The sequence below is a fragment of the Dendrobates tinctorius genome, unplaced genomic scaffold, assembly GCF_039654945.1.
Source record: "Dendrobates tinctorius isolate UK_male_01 unplaced genomic scaffold, ASM3965494v1 ptg000010l, whole genome shotgun sequence".
Classification (NCBI taxonomy): Eukaryota; Metazoa; Chordata; class Amphibia; order Anura; family Dendrobatidae; genus Dendrobates; species Dendrobates tinctorius.
The window spans coordinates 2,169,828-2,195,835 of record NW_027361678.1 but is presented as its reverse complement, the minus strand read 5'-3'; the positions used below and the strand labels follow the sequence as shown (position 1 = coordinate 2,195,835).

Here is a 26,008-nt window from a genome sequence, read left to right as displayed (position 1 = left end):
AATGCAAAGTTGCTTGTTTTTATTAGCACTTTGCGATTTCACCAGTTGACGAAGGTGAGACAGCCCCTTAAAAGAAAAAATGCATAAAAGTGTGCTAAGTAGGTAAATATATTGCTTCATTTATCTAGTGGCCCTGATGATCCACAGCCTGTATTACAATCCAGAGCTGCATTCGCTCTCCTACTGAATTTCAGCACACAACGGCTTTTTCATGTAGATTCTGCCTGGAATCCACTGGAAAAAACACCCCCAAAAAATGAACATAGTAGACAGCAATGTAAAAAAAAAACACATCACTGTGCACATGTGCCATCCTGTGTCACTTCTTTTAACCTCTAAATGGTTTGGAAACACTGAAGCCGTTAAAAGAAGTGATATATCCATTCTTAATAGTCAAATTTATAAGTAAAAGTTGCTAAAACGACACCAAAACGTATTCAGGAGAAAGACCCCCCGACTCTATCCTGCAGCTGCTTCACCTAGGAAATCGGCAGGTCCCCGTCAGAATTAAGACGTCTTGTGCACATACTAGTGCTAGTAAAAGTAGATTTCCAAGGATACAAATCACCAGAGCAGGGAAGGCTGCAGACTTGCAGAATTGTGAATGCAGCTCTGGGTGGATCAATACCAAATGAACAATGTCATGTCTAAAGTGACTCCATTTGCCATGCATCTTAAGTCTAATATAACCATACGATGTTGTTTATGGCTGACCTCCTCATGCTTTATACTTGACTCCCTTCTCACCATGTTGGATTCAGGGCTAAACTCAGTAGTGAACCCCCAGGGATCACTATACGGACAGCTCTTAGCCATACGCCGGTGTTTGCGTGCCATGTTAGTCAGCACACACTGGCAGGCAGCCGTATTAATTAGCAGCCCCATGCGACCTTCCCAGGTATATTTAGATAGTCACAGACACCAAAGGTGTAAATTTCCCGACAGGACAATGTTGCAGTGAGAATTAGACACTCGAAAATCAGCGACTGTGCTCATTTGTGTAGGGGCAGCGTGTTACAGCTCCAGGTCCAGACTAAATGGCACAAATGAATATTGTTCCCTTTGTCTAATAGGATCTAAATAGCGTCCAATTGGAATCGGTAATTACATGGTGGTGGTCCTGTCAGTCACCATCCTGAGGGGCAGGAGTAGCACTCCTCTCACTAATACGCCTCTCTATTAGTCTGCTGGATAGTAGATGGGGATCCCACTAATGGGACCTGAAACAGACGACCCCTTTACGAGACTTTACTTTTTATGGTTTACCTCCAGAGCAATGAATGCATTGTTCAAGCATCGCGGACGCCATTCCCTGTAGGCTCATACTTGCTGGATGTTATGAGATGCTACAGAACTGTGGGGTTTTTCGGTGCGTTTTCCCTATAAACTTCGGTCGGGAACCTGAAAAGTGCATGTAAAATTTGCAATTGTGTTTTTTCAGTGCAGAATCACATCTGCGCTAAAAAAATGCATTTTCGTGTAGGGGCCCATGTTTGGTGTATGCAACAGTATATTTCCCATCATTTACAAGGAATTGCCCTAACCCATGGTAGCCATTTTTGGAAGAATGTAATGGGAGATTACATCTGTGTTGTGCCCAAGTATTTTTTTTTTTTAAATTTAGAGAAAAAAAAATGTCAATAATCCCAGAATTGCGTTTGCATTTTTTGCTTGCAGACTGTACAGTATGACAGCACATCACTGCTGGCCTTGCAGTATGTAATTTACACCACTCGTAGCTGGGGGCGCTATTGTCTGGCTGGGATTCCCAGACTAGGATCAGTCACAGGAGATAACTGCTCAGCACACACGGACCCCAGATGCTTTCTCTTTAAGGGAAAGCGTGACCCCGAGTTGGAGTGACAGCAAGGCTTGGGCTGCCTACGGTGCTGAGTGTTTAGAAGGAGGCACATTTACGCCTGTTTTTAACCAATTTGCTGCCAGGTCCTTGATCCATGATCATTTCTGGAAAGGAAGGCGTTCCCAGCTGTCAGTTTGCAGGAGTGCAGCATGGGGGCGTTTGTTCTTTCTTTCTTTTTTCAGTATCCCATTCACAGTTGCTTTTTAACACGTTTTATGATTATCACAGGGACCTGGAGAACCTCAAAGAGAGCACCAGCCTGTGCCTACCCGCCTCATACAAGTTGGCGTGAAGTCAAGCGATGATCCGCAGCAAGGTAAATGTTTGTCTGAGTTTTAACAGCCAGCGGTTTGGCAGAGGATGTTTTTCTATGCACATGCTAAGTATTCTGAGGCCGGTGTGAAAGCAAATTCTGCTGGGAGGTGTCGGACTCCCCTATGGAAGGAACGTCGACGTCAATGCCGCAGATCACCACAAGATGGCATCACTGTTGTTTCTGCACGCGGAGGCCATACATTATGGTCAGTGGAGACTGAGAGGTTTTTAAGAATTTTTGTTTTTATTTCCTAAATCATGGAGTTAGGAGTATCCTCTTTAAAACATTTTTTTTAACATTCTTCAAATTTTACGTGTAAAATACCTATGATGGTGCATAAGAAGGGTATCCTATCATTGAAGCCCAGTGTCACACACTTCTCCAAAAGTTCTGTACCAGACATGAGATTTTCCCGTAGTGACTCTTTAAGATCAATTTATCTGGCCAATAGTTTGTCTTAATTCCCTGTACAAAAGGCTTATTAGAGCATATGGGCAATGTAGAGAGGGTCCAATGTCGCCCAGAGCAGAGTGGTCCTGCTCTAGACGTTGGCACCATTACGTACAATATTGTTTTGTGATATTATTCAGTATGCTCCCAATTACCATATCACATACGAAAGTAGATTTTATTTCCATTGAATGCACCTAAATATTTTCCATGACCCTGTGAGGTCTCTGTTCACAATGGCTGGACTTCTGTAGTAAACCGGACCAGTCTTAGACCATGAAACATGTTACTGCAGCATGTGTGCAGTATGGACCGGGCGCCGGTCTCCTCACCCAAACTATGCAGGCTCATATTTCCCTCCGAGACTGTTGATTTGGGCTCCGGAGACTCGCGGTTGGTCCATAAAGCAAAGTCCATACACATATCATGAGACACGGACAGATGAATGCAACCCAAATAGCGCCTTTCTGTTACTAAAGCTGGCTTACACAAGCGATGGCGGATGTCCGACTGCTCGTTTGGCAGTCATCTGTCTCTCCTGATTCCCCATACACGAGTGCTTGGCATGGCTCGACATTCAGAAAGGAGAGAGGAGAAAAAGGCTGCCAGACAGCTGAGGTTTTATCTCCTGAGAAAGAAAAGGGTCTTGTTTGAAAATTTCAGTTGCCCAACCATTGTCTTCTCCTGACATCAGGAGTTGGGAGGCCCCTATATACGTTAGGCTGTCGTTCAATGTATATGGAGCCTTAAGGGCCTGTCACACTAAGCGATATCGCTAGCAATATCGCTATAACGTCACTGGTTTTTGTGACGTTATAGCGATATTGCTAGCGATATCGCTATGTCTGATACTTACCTCCGACCGCTCCCCCTCTGGTTATCGCTGATCGCGCGAGAACGTCCTGGACCGTTTCTCGTCATCAGCTTCCTGCTGGGCTTCCTGTGGCGCCGACGAGCGACGCGTGGAGGCGGGCGGGAGGACGTCAGGATCGCCTCGTCTGACAGGTAAATAGCGACCCCCGACCCCTGCTATGTCGCTGGTGAGATCTACCTGTGTGGCAGCTCACTAGCGACCACTTAGCAATGCATCAGCGATCCTGACCGCGTCATATCGCTAGTCGGGATTGCTGGTGCATCGCTAAGTGTGACAGTACCTTTAAGAGGGAGTTGTAATAAATTCACACCATTGTGGCAACACATGGAGGGATTGGCGATCCTGGAGCCGTATCTCTTAGGTTTGCTATTAAAAGTTTTGCACTGGTCAGAACAATTTGTCTATAAGGAATTTCTCACTGCCAAACTATAAGCTGATCACCCTCTTTTCTGACCTATGACCTCGCTTAATTAAAATTAAATGTGCCGGTTAGAGCTGCGCCATATGACACAGAACCAAGAAGAGAATCTGGCATCATCGAGCTAGGAAGGAGGCTGTCTGAGAAGCGAAGGCTGCAGCCAACGTTCTTTTGCACTGGTAGCCCTTGTTGAGCAATGAAGCCTGCAGACTTCTCCTAGAGGCTGAACATTAGCAATTAGGAAAGATATGGAGAGTCAAGTTTGACTGGGGTCTAAATATGAGAGGAGCTATGGTGAGAGGAGAGCGTACTATTCTGTTATATAACACTAAGAGGGAAGTCATACTGGGGGACCGAGGAAGTAGTGGGCGGCCCTGCCGAGGGACTGAAGAAATAGGGGGCGGCCCTGCCGAGGGACCGAAGAAATAGGGGGCGGCCCTGCCGAGGGACCGAAGAAATAGGGGGCGGCCCTGCCGAGGGACCGAAGAAATAGGGGGCGGCCATGCCAAGGGACCGAGGAGATAGGGGCCGGCCCTGCCGAGGGACCGAGGAAGTAGGGGGCGGCCTTGCCGAGGAAATAGGGGGCGGCCCTGCCGAGGAACTGAGGAAATAGGGGGTGGCCCTGCCGAGGGACCAAGGAAATAGGGGAAGGACAGTGCAAATAGGGGAAACCTTGCTGAAGGACCGAGGAAATAGAGGAAGCCCTGCCGAAGGGCCGAGTAAATAGGGGAAGCCCTGCCGAGGCACCGAGGAAATAAGGGGCAGCCTTGCCGAGGAAATAGGGAAATCCCTGCCAAGGGGCGGAGGAAATAAGGGAAGCTCTGTCGAGGGATCGAGGAAATAGGGGGCGGCCCTTCCGTAGGACCCAGGAAGTAGAGTGGAGCACTGCCAGAGAGGAAAAAAATAATGGGAAAGGAAGAGACAACCTATGGATTTGTGTAACTTGTGTATAGCACCATGGATACACAATATATACCAGGAAAGATCTTTGAACAAATTATTAAACAACATGTATGTCAATACCTGGATAAGAATGAAGTGATTAAACAGAGTCAGCATGGGTTTGTAACTAATAAGTCATGTCAGACTAATTTAATTTCCTTCTATGATGGTATTACTGATTGGGTGGATCAAGGAAATGCTGTAGATATAGTATATCTTGACTTCAGCAAAGCATTTGACAAAGTCTCTCATACAATCCTTATTGAAAAAATGACTAAGTATGGAATGGACAAGGCAACTGTTAGGTGGATTCATAACTGGCTTAGTGATCGGACCCAAAGAGTGGTCGTAAATGGCTGCACATCCAGTTGGAAGAATGTCTCAAGTGGGGTACCACAGGGCTCTGTCCTGGGCCCTGTATTGTTCAACATCTTTATCAACGATTTAGATGAAGGAATTGAGGGTAAACTGATTAAATTTGCTGATGACACAAAGCTAGGAGGGATAGCTAATACTAGAGAAGAGAGAGAGAGGATTCAAAAAGATTTAAATAAACTGGAGAAGTGGGCAGCAACTAACAGAATGGTTTTTAACAGGGAGAAATGCAAAGTACTACATCTGGGCAATAAAAATGAAAAAAGCATATATAGAATGGGAGGAATAGGGCTAAGTGACAGCACATGTGAAAAAGACTTGGGTATACTAATAGATCACAGACTGAATATGAGTCAACAGTGTGATGCAGCAGCAAAAAAGGCAAATGCAATTCTAGGATGTATTAACAGAAGCATACAGTCTAGATCACGTGAAGTAATTATTTCCCTCTACTCCTCTTTGGTCAGACCTCATCTGGAATATTGTGTCCAATTTTGGGCACCACATTTTAAAAAAGACATCAACAAACTGGAGCAAGTTCAGAAAAGAGCGACCAGAATGGTGACCGGTCTGCAAACCCTGTCTTATGAGGAAAGGTTGCAGGATTTGGGAATGTTTAGTTTGCAAAAGAGAAGACTGAGAGGAGACTTAATAGCTGTCTACAAATATCTAAAGGGCTGTCACATTGTAGAAGGATCAACTTTATTCTCATTTGCACAAGGAAAGACTAGAAGCAATGGGATGAAGCTGAATGGGAGGAGACACAGATTAGATATTAGAAAAAACTTTTTGACAGTTAGAGTGATCAATGAGTGGAACAGGCTGCCACGAGAAGTGGTGAGTTCTCTTTCAATGGAAGTCTTCAAACAGAGGCTGGACAGACATCTAACTGGGATGATTTAGCGAATCCTGCTTTGAGCAGGGGGTTGGACCAGATGACCCAGGAGGTCCCTTCCAACTCTACGATTCTATGATTCTATGATATACGCTGATTTCATGCCAGGAATTACTTCTGTCAGAGGAGAGGCGATCAGAAATCTCATACAAATGAATGAGAATTATAATCACCTCACACACACAAACGTCAGGATACTATTCTTGAGATGCATGTGAGTCCCATTGGTGGTACCTGCATTGGGATGTGCCCGACATGATCACGATACTGATCTGTCGACAATCTACACCATAGCACACAGCAGCCCCATGTATCCTGCTCAAAAAACCTGTCTCAAAAACTTGAGGTGTGACTCTAGGATGGTTTCATACACACCTGTGAATCATATCTATTGTGTGTCCATAAACCATCAAGAAAAACATGTGCTCTGCTCATTTCTATAAAAGATCCTATTTAATGGGGATTTTTAGAATCTGATACTGTCCCCTTAAGGAAAATGCTACTGAAATCCACACAGTCGTCACTTGCAGCTACCATGGAAAGTGTACGTGGAGATCTTTATGATTTATTAATGTGTATTATTCCTTAAATGACGTTTTTAAATCTACTTTATAATTAATAGAAAAATATTCTCATGTTTTGTAGACAAGCTGGAGACTTTGGGACAATTTATGTCTAATTATTTTATGTCTAATTTTGGGCTTTGTGGCACTCGGGAATCCATTTCCCCAGTTTCTGCAGCTGTTTTCTCTGATTTAATGCCCTATTATTTATGTGGTGGTGAAACCACAGAAACTGTCTCTATAATAAGAGTTTTCCATTTTTTCTATATCTGACCATTTCTCGTTCTCGTGGGGCTCTATAGGGGGACAGATCTCCAGTGATGGACGATGTGTAGAAGGACATCATAAATTGTGTTTTTCTGTCATCATTCACCAAGAAACTTTGACGTACTAATTATGGGAATATACAACTGTAACCCACTTATAGCAAACCCTATAAACATTTAGCACAGAACTTCAGTCTCTAGAACCGGAGGCTCTTGCCTGTATTACATCCATTTTCAGGTCCAAGTTTGTTTTCCGTTTTTTGCTTAAATGCACTTTTTTTGCAGTTTGGTTCTCTAAAAATGTTTCTCCATTTGCTTTCTATAGCCTCTGACTTGCACAGTTCATTGCTGTTCATTGTTATTATCCTTGTGGATTCTGGTCCCCGAATCTCTCAGCTGATCATAAAGAGACAACCTATGACAACTGCTCCCCCTCCTCCCTGTCTTGCTTTACACAAGAAGAAATGCATAGAGCAAGACGGGGAGGGGGGGAGCAGGTGAATAAGCCCCGCCCAGCGGACCGGACAGCGGCAGTTTACATACATCTGAACCGATATAAAAAAGGTATTTATGCATGAAAGGTGCGGGGTCAGGGGGAAGCAAAAGTACTAAGAGAATCCTTATGTGACGCACAATTGAATGATATCATTATACAATATCTCAAAAAAGGGGTGACAGATTCCCTTTAACTCATTCATAGACTGTACACTACAAAGGAGGATTGCTGTCAACTATTTTATGATCAGCTGAGAGATTCGGGGACCAGAATCCACAAGGATAATAACAATGTTTTGAATTACTAAAAAGAACCGTACCCACAAGTTCTCCATCATTTCTTGAGCAGGTGAGACCTGTCACCGCCTTCACATATCTGCGTGTCGTGGCTCGAGTATGGAGCCTTGATGCACAGATCGGCAGTGGGTCTCCTGACCCAAGCTTGATAACTTCCTTCATGTATGCCTAAGAGACCGTAAATTTCATCTCCAGAGTCCCACAGTCGGTCCTTGCATTGCGATCCATCCTCCGATATGTGAAAGTGGCATTAGGGCACATTTACATCAATCCAATAACAATAGAACAAGGGGTCATAAGAATGATTGTTCTCAATTATCAGCTGGAAAAATGCCAGTGATTTCCCTGATGTATTTGCACTAAATCTCACAAACCTATTGATCAAAATCATTGTTAGCGGCACACATGTGCTGCCAACAACATGATGTTGGGGACAGAATTATTGTTTAACGCCAACGCTGGCGTCCCTGCATGGTCACTCTCCTCTCCTCTCATCAGGGACGCCATCTCGCTGTATTGCCTCGGCTTCATGCTCCCAAGGCCTGCCCATGGCACACAAATCTACCAGCAGCTCGCACAGTGCGTGTTCCCTGCTTCTTAAAAAGGACAGTGCGTGAACTCTAGATTGGCACCCCGGCCAATAGCTGGGAGGCATATAGTACTCAAGGCATCCTCCCCTGGAGTGAGGTGTCTGTACAATGCCCTCTTTAGTGTGTAGTTTGAGTTTGCACCCACTAGTTTGTTGTTAGGACCCTAAGGCCTGTTTCACACTGCAGTTTTTTGATGTCAGTCCAAATCCGCCAGAGTGTGAAAAAACGGATCCGTTTCCGTTTTGCCACAAACGGATGACGCAGGATCTATTTTTTGACGGATCCGTTTTAGCTGGTAGTTCATGAAATTTAAAGTGACATGACTCTGGAAAAGGGGAGAGAGAGAGAGAGAGATTTTTTTTTGCTGCCAGAATGGAATTTGGGGTTAAAATTCATGAAAGGAAATTCTTTTGGGCATGCTCAGTATAAAAAGGCGGATCCGTTGGCGGATTCCGTCAATTAACGGTTGCGAAAGGATCCGCTGCCCATAGGCGTCCATTATAACGCATGGCGGATGGCGACGGATCCGTTGCTATCTGCTTTTTCAACGCACACAAAACGTTTCATTGTCCGTCCACTCAAGACAGCGGACGCCAAAATTATGACGGAACCGTCAAAAAATGGATGCAACGGATGACCAGCCGTAAAAATCCGCCGCAATGTAAGTCAATGGGGTAAAAAAACGGATCCGCCAAAAAAAATGGCGGATGCGTTTTTTTTCTGCAAAACGACGGATTTTGACTGACGTCAAAAAACTGAAGTGTGAAACAGGCCTAATCCTTAACCCATCCTGTCTAAACCGGAAGCTATTAGTGAACCCGACCTGTCTGAATCGGAACGTATTCCTGAGTCTATTCCATCCAATTATCTAATTCCGTTTGAGAGCAGTCCTGTTCCGTCTGAATAGGCTTCGACATCCAGGCTACCCGTGATTCCGAATAATGTCCTGCCACTGACTCAAAGTACCAATGTCCATCCTGTCTTGTGTTCCAGAATCCATACTGTCAGAACCATCACCAGTGCACATGCTGTCTAGGACTCTGAGTCCACGACTGTGATCTTGACCCTTGGGGTCAGCTGCCGCAGTACCTGGAACTCACCACTATCGGAGCTACCGCCTCACCAGCATGGGAGCTGCTGTAACCACCCAACCTACTGTCTCCTTCCCCACCATCCTGTAGAATGTAAGCCCGCAAGGGCAGGGTCGTCTCCCCTCTGTATTAGTCTGTGATTTAGTATGCTTACTGTAAGTGATATCTGTAATTTGTATGTAACCCCTTCTCATGTACAGCACCATGGAATCAATGGTGCTATATAAATAAATAATAATAATAATAGTGGTACTTGGCGGCAACCTGCAGCTCAAGCCTAATTCCACCATCAAGAGCTCTACCGAAAACCAAATAGCCACTTAGCCATACCCTTCCAGGGTAAGCCCAGTTTTTGGCGCAGTGGGTCCACGATCCATGTGGGATACATTGTACCAATGTATGTCTGTTCCCATCAGTTTTAATCAGCCCGTATAAACAGACTAGTAAACGAGAGACGAATGCCTTGTATATATGTGATCGGTGCTCTTTAACTTGCCGAGATCAATTACTAGAGGGTCACAAAAATGGAGAGCTCTACTTCCTACCAAAGAAACAAGATAAGAAGAATCAACACCTTTGAAATGTGGTGCTGGACAAGGATGTCATCAATACCACGGATGGCAAGAAGAACAATCCTTCATCCGCTGTCTCTGATGTGTGGAAATCATTGCTTGTGCTGCACAAAGCCACAAAAGCCGATAAAGCCAAAGTCTCCTGCGGCAGTCAAGAAAAGTTGTACAAAAGGCAAAGCTGCTTATGTAGCATCCACAGGGGATGTAAGAAATTATGTGTTTTGTTTTTTTTTTTTACTTCTGTTTAACTCTTTTTGGAATGTTTTTCACAATTCACACGCACGTGCACAGTGCTCGGCTATTTCCGGCAGCCTCATAGACAATGAATGGAGCACCTCTGTAGAGTCCTGTTCTCGGGATTGCTGGAGTGTCCAAGTGGTTGTAACCTGCGATTTTGGAAATAACCCTATAAGTGTATACTTCCATAATACGCACGTGATGGAACTCTATTTCTAGGCGGCATAGTTTTTTGGCAGCCCAGGTTTTGGCACTAACATGTCCTTTGTTTAATGTGAGCAGAGCCACATTTACATGGATGTGATAATGGGATCTCTCAGGTATATGGGATTATTAATAGACGCATGGACTGAGCTAGATACAAGTTAATAGCCGACTATTAATAACTTGGCTTTTTCAGTAAATCCCGTGTGCACTTTTTGCTTGTACGTTATACTGACTAATCTGTTCCATGCATTCTGTGTTTTTTGGGAAGAGACAGAATGTGGGTTCTGCTGGCCCGGCTCCCGCAACACATCCCTGAATGGGAGCAGATGGCAACGAAGAGCCAGTGACCAATTTCCGCAATCGTTTTGCGTACATTCCCACTTAATGAAGGAAAATAACATGTTGTCGGCCTGCTCTGCAGATCTCTGCCTACAGTTCAGTTCTTTTTTTTTTTAATGTTTAGTTAACATTTAAGCTTTGTGAGTGGGCTCAAAATGTTCTTAGCTGCAAAAGGTGAAGCTGCAGAATTTACACAACGAGAAATCTCGGGTTAAAAAAAAGCCCCAGGGTTTGTTTCAGCAGCATGCAGTCATTCAAGTTTACAGTATTGCAGAAATCTTGCAGACCCCCCAAAATGCCCAATTTCTCTATCGCTTCATTGGGGGACACAGGAACCATGGGTGTATGCTTCTGCCACTAGGAGGCTGACACTATGCAGAAAAAAAGTTAGCTCCTCCTCGGTAGTATACACCCCACCGACGGTCCGACTGGCACTAGGATAATCAGTTTTAGCTTAGTGTCAGTAGGAGGTGGACACGGGTCTTTCATTAGACCCATATCTACCTAAGTGTGTGGCATTTCTTTTCAGATGGATCCTCTTACTCTGGAGGGATACAGTGAACAGTCACAACTGTAAACCTACGCAGAAACTATGAGTACGGCGTGTACTGCCAACCCGTATCCTCATAGATCTAATCGGCAGGACCGCAACCCCTAACACAGAAGCGTGTTTAGGTGATCTGGATCCGGTCCTGGCCCCCGTCCCCCACCCACTCGCCCACCAGAGCCTGTCGGTGTTTGGAGATGTGAACGTCACGCAACGCAGCAGTTTTGGATGTCCGGCATTCCTGGATGGAGAGATACATCTTTTCCCTCTCTTCCCCTGGTTCTCCAGAAACGACGAGGAAAAGTTCCCACAGGAAAGAAGAAGACAAGGATTGAAGAAGAAGGACAAAGAGAAAACATTTTTTTTTCTTTATTTCCTGTTAGACTATAGGTGCCATTATCCCCTGGTTTTCATGTGGATTGGGGCGCCGGGCTACCTTTTTGAGGTGCTTCTAGGGCCTCCGTGCCACTCCCTACTGTTCCGGCGGTCACTGACTTTAATTTAGGTCCCGGCTTCTCTCGGCTTAGTTTTCGTCATGGGCTCCGCCCCCCTTCTTCCCTGCTTTCCGGGCGGGCTTTTCTTCTGCTCACTCCTCCCGACCTTAGGCAAAGCCCTGCTCTGTTGCCATCTTTCTACTCCTGGACCTCGCGTCTAGCTTCGCTCCCTGTTTCTGGCCCCAGAGAGCAGGATTCTTCTCTCAGCGTTCGATCTGGCTCCTGCAGCACGCGCTTTTACTCTGCGCCCTCCTTGCGATCGCCATTTTTCTGCTTGGATCCGGTCGCTGAATTGTTTCCTACGGGACCTGCATCTCCTTTACCCTTGAAAGCAGACTACAGGATGCCTGCATCTTGGTGTGAGTAGATCTGCTCTGCAGACTGACGCTCTCCTCTGCAATTCTCTTCCCGTCCCCTAAAATTCTGGCATTAGTTAGTGGGTCAGTTAGTGCGTCATCATGCCTAATCCTAAAGGAGAACATCCCCGTCCTCCTGCTTCCTCTTCTTCTTCCTCTGCTCTTGTTAGACGCTTTGTATGCTCTTCGTATAAATGTAAACTCCCTTCAGGTCAGTCCTCTCCCTTATGTCAGGACTGCAGCAATCCCCCTGTGCCCACCACTCAGGAGTCCCCTTCTGTTCCGGGAGAGGGTGAGGCCCTATTCCATTGTGTCTTCCTCTCCGTCTCAATCCGTGGCTGACCTTACCAAGGTGTTTCAGACCCTGGTATCTGTTCTTGACAGTTTGCCCCTCCCGGCCTCCACTGTGGCTAGTGGGTCGCAGGATTCATCGACTGTGCCTACCAACTTAGGCCATAAGAGATCCAAGCAGACGCTTCGTTCCAGGTCCTCTTCCTGCTCTATCTATCCCCTTGGTCCTTCCCGGTGATCTGCCTCTTCCGGGTCCTCCTCCCCTGAGTCAGGCGAGGCGGTTACTCGGACCTGGACTGTGATCAAGCCTCTAACATGAGACATGGTCCAGAGCCTCATTGTGGCGTCCAACCAGACCTTTGACATTAAGGACACCTCTACAGATCCCGCAGAACAAGCGGCTTCGTTCAGACGGTTCAAAACCAGCTCCTAAGGTTTTTGCCCCACTCAGAATTTGAGGGCATTCTTACCAGGGAAAGGGAGTACCCTACCAGACGCTTCCAAAGAGGGAAACGCCTCAGCATCCTACACCCCTTCGCCTCCGAGCTCACTGCTAACTGGACACCCTCTCCTACTCTGGACCTACCAGTCTCCATACTGTCCACTAACACGGTTCTCCCACTGGCAAATGGGGCATCCCTCAAGGACTCCAACGAGAGGATCATAGAATCTTTTGCAAAGTCAGCCTTTGAAGCGGCCGCTTCTACATTGTGTATGGCCTTTGCCTCGACTTGGGTGTCCAAGTCAATAGCTGCATGGGCTAAACAACTTCGTCAAGGCATTCTCGCTGGAGCTCGACCGGAGGAATTGACCGACTTCGTGGACCAGACTTATCATGCAGGAAAGTATATGGTATCTGCCTCCCAGGACACTGCCTCATGTGTGACTCAGGCGTCAAGTAATATTGTGGCTATTTGACGGACCATTTGGCAGACAGACTTGTCTTCAAAAAAAGTCCCTTACAAGCCAAGCTTGCCTTCTCATGTTTCCCGTCTGTTTGGTTCCCAGTTGGACCAAATTATTAAGGAGGCCACCGGGGGCATGAGTTCCCTCCTTCCTCAGTCCAAACCTCGCCGTCCCCCTCTGTAGTGTCAGTTTCAGCCCTTTCGCAGTTTTGCTGTGATGGAGGACTTTTCCCGCTGGCAGAGGCCGCAGGCTCGACAGGAAAGGAAAAAGGTATCCTTTAAACCCTCCCCTTCCTGGCGTACCCGTATCGTCCAGAGTAGATCTATTAGACCCTGGCCTGGCAGATCTTCTTCGGCATGACTCATTTCAAGATCCCAGCGTATCTCCCAGGCTGGGTGGTTGTCTCCGTCTTTTCAAAGACGTTTGGCTTGCCTCAGTGGAGGACGCATGGTTCAGGGAGGTTGTTTCCTCGGATACAAAATAGATTTCGTTTCGCGGCCCCGAGATCGATTCTTCAAATCCCATCCTCCAAGAGAAGCTTCTCTGGTTCCGGGTTTGTTTGCATCCATTTCCTCCCTTCACAGTTAAGGGGTCATTGTTCCCGTTCCAGACCGAGAATGCTTCACAGATTTATATTCAGACCTGTTTGTGGTGCCGAAGAAAGACGGCACGGTTCAACCCATCTTGATTCTAAAGTTGCTGAAGAAAAGGGTCTGCCTGCAACGTTTCAGGATGGAGTCCCTTGATTCAGTAATTGCTTCCATGAGGCGCAGGAGTTCCTGTGCTCCATAGACATCCAGGACGCCTATCTCCATTTCCCTATTTTCTCAGGGCATCAGAGATTCCTGCGTTTTGCAGTACAGCAGGACCATTTTCAATTTGTCGCCCTGCCGTTTGGGCTCGCAACCGCTCCCAGGATCTTCACAAAGATCATGGCAACATTGATGGCCTTTTTTGAGGGTCAGAGGCCTGGTGATCATCCCGAACCTCAATGACATCCTCATCAAGGCTCCGTCTTTTCATCAGGCCCAGGAAAGTCTGGCCATTGTTCTCGACACCCTGTTCCGTTTCAGATGGCTAGTCAACAGGACAAAGTCTTGCCTTGTTCTGACTCAGTGCCTCGGTTTTCTAGGCATGCTGTTCAACACCCGCCAGGCAAGGGTGTTTCTTCCCAAAGGAAAGAGAGCAATCCTCTAGCAGAGGGTTTGTTCTCTGCAGGGTCCTCAGCTTCCATATTTCCGCTCAGCCATGAAGGTTCTGGGAAGGATGGTGGCTGCATCAGAAGCGATCCCCTTTGCGCAATTCCATTCAAGACCACTTCAAAGGGCCATCCTTTCGCAATGGGACAGGTCTGTTCTCTCTTTGGCTCGTCCGATTCAGCTCGCTCTCTGAGTCAGAAGGTCTCTCATCTGGTGGCTGTCATCCCCTCTCATCTTCCAGGGTTGGTCTTTTCTTCCTGTTCACTGGCAGGTAGTGACGACCGATGCTAGCCTTCTCGGCTGGGGAGCGGTCTTTCGCCATCTGACGGTATAGTGACAGTGGTCGGCAGAGGAATCCTCTCTGCCGATCAACGTCCTCGAGATAAGGGATATTTTTCTGTCCCTCCGCCACTGGGAAGGGCTTCTCCAGGGGTCTGCCCATTCGAATTCAGACAGACAATGGCATATATCAATCAGGGAGGGATTCGGAGCCCCTTAGTGATGGCCGACGTATCCAAGATTTTCGTCTGGGCAGAGGTGACGGTCCCAGCCATATCCGGGGTGCATATCCCCGGCATGGACAGTTGGGCAGCAGACTTTCTCAGCCGCGAGGGTATCACTGCAGGAGAGTGGTCCCTGCATCAGGAAGTCTTCCATCAGATTTGCTTTTGATGGAGTACTCCGGATGTAGACATCATGGTGTCCCGGCTGAACAGGAAGGTCCCACGGTTCGTTGCCAGATCTCGCGATCCTCTCGCGGTGGACGCAGACGCTCTGGTAATATCCTGGACACAGTTTGCCCTTCCCTATCTGTTTCCTCCCCTTCCCCTTCCCAGACTGTTGAAGAAGATCAAAGAGGAAGGGGTGCCGTTCATTTTGATTGCACTGGAATGGCCCAGAAGGTCTTGGTTAACAGAGATCGTCAATCTTCTTGCGGACGGCCCCTGGAGGCTCCCAGACCGACCAAATCTTCTGTCCCAAGGACCGATCTGTCACCAGAATTCTCGGCCGCTAAATTTAACAGTGTGGCTGTTAAGACCGCGGTTCTGAGAACGTCCAGATTTTCAGATCGGGTGAGTCACGCCATGATCCAAGCTAGGAAGCCGTTGTCTTCCAGGGTCTATTATCGGACTTGGAAAGCCTATTTCAGCTAGTGTGACTAATCACATCCCGCCTATGTCCTTTTCTCTCCCTTCCATTTTGGCGTTTCTCCAGGCGGGACTTGACGCTGGCCTTGCTCTTAGTTCGCTAAAGGGCCAGGTGTCAGCATTTTCCATTCTTTTCCAGAAAAATGTATCCTCCCGCTCTCAGGTCAGAATCTTTCTTCAAGGGGTTGTGTATGCATCCCCCGTACCGGCCACCCGTGGAGTTCTCCCTTTGAAACTCTCTGGTGGTGTTTTTTGTGACCATCACCTCCATCAGGTGCGTCTTGGAATTAGCGGCTCTTTCCTGTCGCCCTCCTTTCTTGGTTCTTCACCAGGACAAAAAGTGGTTTTGCGGCCTCCGCCTTCCTTCCTTGCCAAGGTGGTGTCCGCTTTTCACCTATATGAAGATATTGTCCTCCCTTCCTTCTGTCCTGCTCCGACTCATCCTTTGGAGCGTTCACTGAACAGGCTAGCCCTGGTCAGGGCAGTGAGGATCTATCTGGCTAGGACCACCTCCATTAGGAAGACGGACTCTCTTTTCGTCATTCCAGATGGTGCGCCAAGAGGTCTGCCAGCCTCCAAGGCTACGATTGCTTGCTGGAGCAGAACGGCAATTTTGGAGGCTTACCGGGTCAAGAATAGAGTGCCTCTCCCTGGGATTAGGGCTCACTCTACCTGGGCTGTGAGCGCCTCCTGGGTGGTACACTATAGCGCATCCACCCTACATCGTTGCAAAGGGGCAACCTGGTCTTCCGTTCACACGTTCGCCAAATTTTATAAGGTCCATACCTACGCTTCGGCGGATGCCAGCCTAGGCAGAAGGATCTTGCAGGCGACAGAGGTGAGTTCTCCGACCTGATCGGAGTTTCTGCTGTTCCCTTCCCAGGGACTGCTTTGGGACCTCCCATGATTCCTGTGTCCCCCCAATGAAGCAAAATAAAAAACAGGATTTTGGGTTGCTTACCATAAAATCTGTTTCTCAGAGCATTCATTGGGGGACATAGCACCCTCCCATGCTTACCAGCTCTTTTTTTCTGTGTTCTGTTGTTACAGTTTGAATTGTCTGTTTTGTTTTCTTTCTATCTTGTTGATTCTCCTACTGCTTTCTCACTAACTGATTATCCTAGTGCCAGTCGGTGGGGTGTATACTGCAGAAGAGGAGCTAACTTTTTTGTGCATAGTGTCAACCTCCTAGAGGCAGCAGCATACACCCATGGTTCCTGTGTCCCCCAATGAAGGCTCCGAGAAACATATTTTACGGTAAGCAACCCAAAATCCTGTTTTTTGCTCATTTCACTGCAATTTACTAGTAACTTTAAGTTTTTAGGTTTTAGGCTGGGTTTACATCACATGTTGGGTTCTGCTTAATTCCTGACAACAAACAGCGTCTCACTGGTTCCTTCACATCAGGAGTCACTTGTTTGTTTTTCATTCTAGCTACTAATGAGGTCCCCCTTCCTATATAATGTCTATCCATATCATAGAGTAGCATTCTACTGTTTTTTATCCTGATCTTCAGAGCTCCTTCTTTTATTACTTCCATACTCCCAAGAGAGGAGGAGAAGTAATAGGTTTTCTTTAAACCAGTGAGGTCAATTCAAATACACAAAGGGCCAAAATTAAAACTTGGACAAGTCACCGGCCAACCTTGATATTTATTTTAAAACAATGTCTACAATTGAGGATGTTTTTCTGTATAATCAAATATAACTATGAACCTTTTCATATGGAAACAGACTTAAAGGGCTTGTCCCACGAACGAAGTACCGTACATTTTAATTAATAGATCTTAGAATAAAATCAAACATCTAATCACAAATTAGGCATATTGGAATAATATAATATGTTAATGTAAGAGCAGTAAAAGCATATGGCCTAATTTAAATATGTAATAACAAAGCTTAAAAACCTTGAATAATACAGATAATAAAGTAAGATACCCCCACAGTTAATTCCTTCACATGTATAGTATGATGACCTTACTGTACTCCCCATTTGGCAAAGTATGGTGACCCCATCAAAGTAAGATTTCCCAACTGTAATCCCCACACAGCCCTCCACACAGTATAATGGACCCCACATTGTCCTCCATACAGTATAATGAGCCTAAGCATATTCCCCCATACAGACTAATTGCCCCACATACTCCACTGTACAGTAAAATGAACCCAGCATTATCTTCCATAAAGTATAATAGTCCCACATAGTGCTCCATACAGTATAATGGCCCTGCATTGCCTTCCATACAGTATAATGGCCACATATAATCCTCCATACAGTAAATTGAGCTCTACATTGCCTTTCATACAGTATAATGGGCCCTGCATTGCCAGTGTCATGGGCCCACATAGTCCTCCATACATTATAATGTGCCTCACTTAGTCCTCCATACATTATAATGGGTCCTGCAATGCCTTCCATACGGTATAATGGGCCCCACACAGTCCTATATACAGTATAATGGGTCCACATCTCCAGAAAATAGATAAATAAGCATAATTTTTATGACTTTTTGTTTAAGAAGTTCAGATTTTTATCTATTTTTTTAACCACTAAAATATCATTCAAAACCTTACACGTTTGGTGCCACCGTAATTGTACTGCACTGAAAAATCATGGATTTACCGCACAATGAAGGCCGTATAATTAAAGAACAAAAAAATGCTGAAACTCATAGTTTTTTCACCATTTCACCACAATTGGAGTTTTTTCTCGTTATTCCGTACATTATATAGAAAAGCAAACAATGTCATTCTAAACTAACTCCTCCTGCAAAAATATAGCCCTCACATGGTTATGTCAACAGAAAAAAAAGTTATGGCTTTGGGAAGAAAAAGAGGGAAAAAAATGAAAATTGCCCATAAGGATAAGGTTAATATCCAATTCTGGATTGATCACAAGTTGGGAGGTAAATAACTTCTATAGAATTTCCTTATCATGTTTACTGCAAACAATATGAAATGTTTCCACAAAGTCCCTATATCAGACAAATGCCCTCAGAGCCGCCGAAGATGCTATCAATACTTCCACTGTGCCCGTGTGACTTGTATGTGATGGGATCTGATCGCTTGAGATCACCCAGGGGTCTGAGTGAGCTGTTCTTCATTTCCTGCCTTAAAATTGGCGTTGGAGCTTTCTGGCCGTAACACATCGCACTTGCGCTCACTGATTAGATTATCAGGGTGTTTTTTTTTGTTTTGTTTTTTTTAGCACAATTAAATTCCGGAGACTAAACAATAACATGTAAAGCGGTGACAGTAATTCAATTCACAGCTCCATCCATTAACATTGTACACAGATTTGCCTGCAGAATTCAATTATGGTATGTCTCTGCTTCTTTAAAAAACGATCTGTGCAGCCGGCAGCCATCGTTACACCCGTGAAGCATCAGGTTCAGGTTTTCGCCTCTCACGTTAGCTGTCTCACCAGGTGGAGTAGTATATTATATTTCTCTAAGGCTGCATTCATACAACAGATATGCACGGACCGGTCAGGGGTCTCCTGACCCAAACTCAATAGCGCGTATCATAGTCATATAAGACTCTCGAGTTCAGATCTGGAGACCCTCGACTGACCCGTACTCTGACTACAGCACTGTTACCAGAGTGACAGTCGCTCTGTGCTCCAGGTTATAGATGAGGACGACCTCTATGATGTCCATTTTCCCCAAGGACCAGTCAGGGGTGTAATTGTGTGAACGTTTTTGGACATTTTAAACAAACTGCCCATGAGTATTGTGATTGTTGTTTGCTTCTGGATCCTACTAGAAAACTTGCACAGCAGCATCATCTCGCCCACACTGAGCCCTGAATTATTTACTACATGGTGACGTGCAGCAAATACACCCAGCTTTGTCCTTGCCGATTACATTGTAGCACAGCGCCGCGGGTCCGTACTGACGCTAGGGTGTTCTGTCCTCCTGTGGCATCGGGAACTATTCCCTTGCAGAACATTACGGCATTGCTGTGTCATCTGTGTGTAATTACATTATCTCTAGGCTAGGATCAGGCCTGGATCTGTCCTAAACCCTTAGCTGTGTGCAGTGTTCTGTCAGAAGGACAAAAAAATCAGGTGTAAAGGGGTTTCCAGGCCTGTGACAAAAGCCTACATTTTCTTTGTGACTGCAGACTGCTGAATTGTAACAGAATGTGCTGTACACACACCATTAGGACTTCCAAGCGGCCAGTCATATAACTGTATGCAATTTGTGGCCACTTGCCCACTAGACTTGTCCAGCTCTAACAAGTCTGGTCGGCATGTGACCGCAAATATGCCAATTGCACACATGCAGTTATGTGACCGACCGCTTGCACCAGCAATACTGAGGAATCGTGGCCCAACGTGCAACATCGCATGAAGACTGCAAACTTTTTTTATCAAGCCAGGACACCCACTTAAAGGGGCAAGGGATATTTTATCCATACAGCATTGGATGTCACGTCTACTTCTGAATACTTATGTTTAGTTTAAAGGGGTTGGAAAAACATGGCTTCTTTAAGTCTACATAATGATTTGGGATATTTTAGGGGGTTGGTCCACTGTACATGTGGTGTCCTGATACAAAAGGGGAGGTAACTACAGAAAAAAATGGGTGTTTTCAGAAAAATTGGGGCAGTCCTGGGTGGGACTGAATTGTTGATAACTCTGTAACATCAAGGTCGCATCGCTGTGCCGCAAGACATAATTGCGTTCGTAGATGCACCTTCAAAACAATAGTTTCAAAAAATCTAAACCTGCTGTTCCCAAATTGCCAGTGACCTCTCTAGCACAGATTTGATGTGAGTCAGGTGACTGTGACCCATTTAAAACAGGTCAGCAATTTTTAGTGCTTAATTAGTGTTGCAAATCAACAGAAGCGACTCAAACCCTAACGGTCTCCATAAAAAGTTGTGTGACTTCAGTGCAGCAGTAAGTTGCAGACAAAAAGGGTGTTGCTGGGAGTAGTAAAAATGTTAGGAATCCAAAAACTGTGGCATATTCACCTTCTAACACCCCAGTCTAGCATAAGCCGTTTTTTCAGCGGTATTGTGCCTACAAACAGAGCAGGCAGCAGTTTCGGAGCTGACGCAGAGCTTCCCGAGCTGCCACTGGATTTTATTTTAAGCCCATCCATGCCTTATATTGTTTCCTATATTGGACAGCATGAAAAGTTGTACGAGGAACTGACAATACAGGAATGATGAAAATCCTGATTTACTGCAGCCTTGGCGTTAGCTTTGGCATACTTGGCGTGGAGTAATTGGCTCCATTATTAGAAATTCTCCTATTGTAATTATTTTCCACACTGCACAGTAATTAATCCTTGACTGAGTTATGATTTTCAATAGTGTAGCAGGTATGTGCGTACAAACGTTATTCTTTAAGTTTTGGGTTTGTTTTTTTTACCACATTGTAGAAGTGAAAAACAGAAATTAAAAATTTGTCAGAAAGTGCATACTATCCTACATGTTCCACAACGTTTGCACATAAACCTGCATTACTTCTGTTGATCACATTACATGTATTGTGTGTTTTAAACATTCTTTCTGACAAGGGGGTAGATTATGAGGTTACCAGAATTGCATAAAATTGCACACAGAGTTTTTCAAGGACATTTTGGAGTAGAAAATGAACGGAGAGTTCACGTTTCTTGAGGCGTCTTGAATTTGGAGGATTCCAAGTTTCCTCGGTCTCCGCGCCAAAAGCCTCTCCTTGTACATAGCCATTATGTGGTGTGAGACTAGACTGTTTAAAGAGAAGTGAAGAAAAGAGGTATCTCTTGGTCTGCGCCTTTTCCAAACAGGAAGATCTTCGATGTTTGCCATGTAGTCACATCTTTATGACAGGCTAGTAGGATACAATGCGTTTCAAAGACAAACCACCCCTTTATTCAGGTAAAAACCATCATGAGACAAGTTTGTTTTACCCTACGGATTGTGTTGTCTCAGTAGCAATCCTGCTCCATACCAGAGGAACCGTAGGTTCAGACACTTGGTGAGTGAGCTTCCATCTGTGGCATTATGACTAAACACCTCTAAATGACACAATACCGCAATGCTGATTATCCCAATCTGGAACAGGATAGCCAGGAACTGTTACGCCTCTGGCGAATAGCACCACACGCCCCGTGGACTGGAAGCCCCCATCTTCCTTCCAGAGCGCACCACCACTTGAGCCAGCCTGCTTCTGTCTGGGGCTCCATTCATAGTAGAGCAGCTTCGATCACACTGTGCGATCTATTGAAAATCAACCCTGAAGACCAGAAAGATCATTGATTTTATCTGACGAAGAGGTAGCTTGTTCTCGCAATGCATTATCCTCATCACTTGTAGTTAAGCACTGACTTCATGGCAATCACCTTTTCTTTATTTTTCATTGTGCAATTTCTGAACCGGTCCCAGAAGGGCAATCAGAGAGTGGAGGTCTGGCAGCCATCCACTGTCTGGTTTAGGACAGACATTCATGTGTAGGTACAGCCCAAAAAGGTGAGAAACTTATCATACACCCGATAATTTTCATTTTCTAGGAGATGTTGCCCTAATAAGTACCTTCTTGTCTTTCTATATGTGTAGACTGCTTGAAAAAGCACCAAATTTATCACAGTATTTGATAAATTTGGTGCGTCTTCAGGCAGTCTAGTGTAAATTTACACAACTTGGCCAGTATTCGGCCAGGTTCATACTGCGTTAATGCCGTCCGTTCAATGCATAGCGTTGACGGACTGCGTTAACACTACTGCATAACGCAATTGCGTTATGCTATACCGCTAGCGCAAATGCTTCATCTGCGCTAGCAGTGACTGACCCTCGGACGCTGCAGACCGCGTCCGAGGGTCCGTCACAGAATGATGGCACATCGCTAGCACATGCCGATTATGACATGCGTCAGCAATGCGCTCGGGAATGAGAGTAAATGGCAGCGTTAACGGATAGCGTTACATCGCATTATGCCGCGGTGTAACGCAATCAGTTAAACGGACTGCCTGAACGCAGTATGATCCCAGCCTTAGTAAATCTGCCTTGGCAAGCGGCCATGTTGCTTCTACCAAGACCTCGCTATTCGGTGGTCCAAAGACCAAATGTGTCTGTTCTACGGTACCAGCACCTGATGGGCAGATTATGAGCTACACACACATGGATATGTATTTACAGGTTTGTTTACCCAGCGTTTCTCTGGATGCAATTAAGTTTCGAGTGCCACAAGGCTTCTCACATCATCATTTACAGTCGGGACTAGAGCAGAATTGCATTTTTCTCTGGCCGTTTCACATAGCCCTTCCTTGTTTGCCTCAGTCCTGCCTAACTTATTGTCTTGTGTTAATTCTCTCGGGCAGGGGTCTGACTTTGGTGAATGAGCCAATTGTTTTCCTTTGTGTTGCCCATCCAGTCTGCCCTCCATCTGGTTTGTATCAGACTGTTTTCACAGCCAACAACTGCTGCCTTTTCTATATCCTGACACTCAAGGGCCCCCTGCTATCAAAGCATTACTGTGATAGCGTGTGTGTCTGGCCCATACAGCTGTGCACCGCAGCTTGTAACCATTACTCCAGAAATACTCACTGAGAACTTGACCTGTCTCCTTCATTTCTAACAAATACGTCCCGGCTATGATGCGAACGGTCACACCTAGAGCAGGACGTATGTTACACTCACCTCGCCAGGTTTTTAATCTTACATAATGCATCTCTCCATAAATATACATGTCAGATAGATGGCCATTATGTCCTGGCTGTACATTATTGCTCAGAATAGATTTATTACTTCACCATCTTATACCAGATCTGAACTTGTGCTTCATTACATTCACAGTCAAGCAAGGTTAACTATAATTTTACATTATTGTTTTTTCTTTAGCAGAGTATTCCAAACCATCACCTGTCCATTGTATACGTGGTAACTGTTAGATCAGTGTGACCCGCCACCGATTGCCAGAATGGGGGTCTTATAGCTCTGGTTCTCCCCAGGATATAAGGCCGCAGCCAGGAGGAATTGTATACCAAGTCATACATACGCCATATCACTCTACTCACCATGGTCTTGCTGCCAGAGTTGAATGAGGTCACAAGTTCCCTATTCTTGTGATCCATGGGGATCACAGCAGTGGGATCCATATCACTCTAATTGATGGATAAGTTTTACCTTATTTAGGCTATAACACCCCTTAAAAGAAGACCTGTCACTTGCTCAAAACATTCAGTTAAATACCTTTAAAAAAATCCATGAGCTCCCCTGAATCTGCTGCTTTTTTCCGATTTGCTCTGTGTTGCTCCACTGCAGGGATATTCACATTTGTTCCTTGTGGAGTGCAGTATGAGAAATCCCTCTCTGCAGTTTAACTTGGGGTTTCGTCACAGTCTTCTGGGGGCATGTGCTTTCACTCCTCTCTCTCAGATGCGGCCTATCACAGCTTGGCTGCCTATGTGACTGATAAACTGTTAAATCAGATGATAAGCTGTGATTGGCATTGAATGGGAAGAAGAGGTGAAGGTGCACGCCCACAGAGACTCTGAAGAAACACCCAGTTGCACTACAAGCAGAGATTTCACATACTGTGCTCCAAAAGCAGCAAATGTGAATATATCTGCAATGGAGAAACAGCGCAAAATGGAAAAGAGCAACAGAATAAGGGGGAGCTCAGGGATTTTTACAAGGTATCTAAAGGGATCCAGTCATGTAATATAACGCTATTAACCTGTAGATATGGGAGTCAGTCTGCAGGTTAATAGCGTTCTGACACCGTGTGTCCGTCGCACTGAGAGCCCGGCTGCTGAGAGGAAATTTACTTTATTCCCCCGGCAGCATTCAGTCACCGCTCTGTCTATAGAGAGCTGCAGCTGTAACCGTGACCCCGGCACTAACTGACAGCAAGATCATCATTAGAGTCAGTGTTTCCAGAAAGTGAATAAAATAATCTGGCCACATTTTTTGTACATTGTTTGTTAGCACAGACATGAGTGGAAGACCAAGGTATAAATGGTGAGTTTTCAAGTAAATTTTTTTTTCAGGATAAGGGTAGTGAATACTGTCCAGTGTCCTAACGTGAATGGCATAGGAGCCAATTATCTGTCAGGTACAGCTCTTACCATATGCCCAACAAATGACCGGTTTGAAATAAAAAAAGTTTTTTATGCCACATTGTGAAGTCTTTTTGGTCAGTTTCCACAATTATTGGTCAGTTTGGCTAAATTCCATTTTTTCTGATGCTTACAAAAAGTCTATAGGATTACCCATCCCGGATGAAAAGACTTACGAGCTGCTATACTCAGGCTCTGAGTACGTCACTTTTCTGGTCCAGTGCTTAGGAGCTGAGAGTCCTGGCTTCTGCTACAGGTGTTAAATCCTCTTTGCTGTCATAAACCAGATAAAACGTAGCGCAATCCAAATTGGGCAGCAGTCTTTTGCAGATAGCTGCTGCTTTTAGAAAGGAGAACATTATCCTCATATCGCACAGACATGGAGGTGTTTGCCTGATGATTTCAGCCTGATGTCCTGGGAGAAAACTACCCTGGCAGCACTCTCTCTCACACATAAGTGGCAACCTATTTATGGTACACTCCAACTGATAGCGATTGCCTGTCTACTAATGTAGTTAAAAATGTGATCACTAAAGCTGGTCATGCATAGTGACATTTTTCATTCTGCAAACCATGTGTACATGTCAGGTCATTTAGGCATTGTAAGTATCTGCTATCTGTAGCAAAATCATGTTGTTTTGTGTGCAGATTCTACTCTTAAAAGGGGACCTATCACTTGCCATAAATATGTAATTTTGCTACTCTGTGTATATGCTGCTGTTCTCCTGAATCCGACGTGGTATTTCTTTTGTTCCTGCGCCTATCTGTTATGGCGCTATGGCCCCCTCTTCCCTGTATGTAAATCTAGTCTCTGTACATAAGTGGGCGTGGTCACCAACTCTTCCTTGTGGGCTTCGTCTTGTAGACCACGCCATGTTGGCTAGAAAAACTAGATTTATACATCGGGAAGAGAAGGCCATATCTCGGGAACAGAGAGGCGCAGAAACAAAAGAAAAGTACCGCCAAATTCAGGAGAACAGCGGCATATATGCCAGGTAATAAGAAAAGTGACAGGTCCTCTTTAAATTGTAATTTGGCATGGTTTTTTTTCCCAGATAGTTTCACATTTGTTTGTTTTTTATGGTCATTGCAGGAATTCGGGAGGATTCGGAGAGAACTGTAGTAGAACCCAGTGTGTACCTCAACAATTCAGGTAAGACTAGTTGACATCGCTGTGCAAGAAATGGTCATGACGGATTCAAACCGCACCCAGCAAACCCCAATTACTAT

The 26,008-nt window shown here is 45.4% G+C and overlaps 1 protein-coding gene across 3 annotated transcripts in view; it reads left to right on the top strand.

The window, feature by feature from the left end:
* Window positions 1-26,008, top strand: part of KIAA0586 (KIAA0586 ortholog) — a 192,795-nt gene that overhangs the window by 118,686 nt on the left and 48,101 nt on the right. For all 3 annotated transcript variants that reach the window (XM_073585646.1, XM_073585636.1, XM_073585640.1), the window contains 2 exons: window positions 2,090-2,177; window positions 25,872-25,931. In XM_073585646.1, the coding sequence (XP_073441747.1) occupies window positions 2,090-2,177; window positions 25,872-25,931 (148 nt within the window). The remainder of the gene's footprint in view (window positions 1-2,089; window positions 2,178-25,871; window positions 25,932-26,008) is intronic.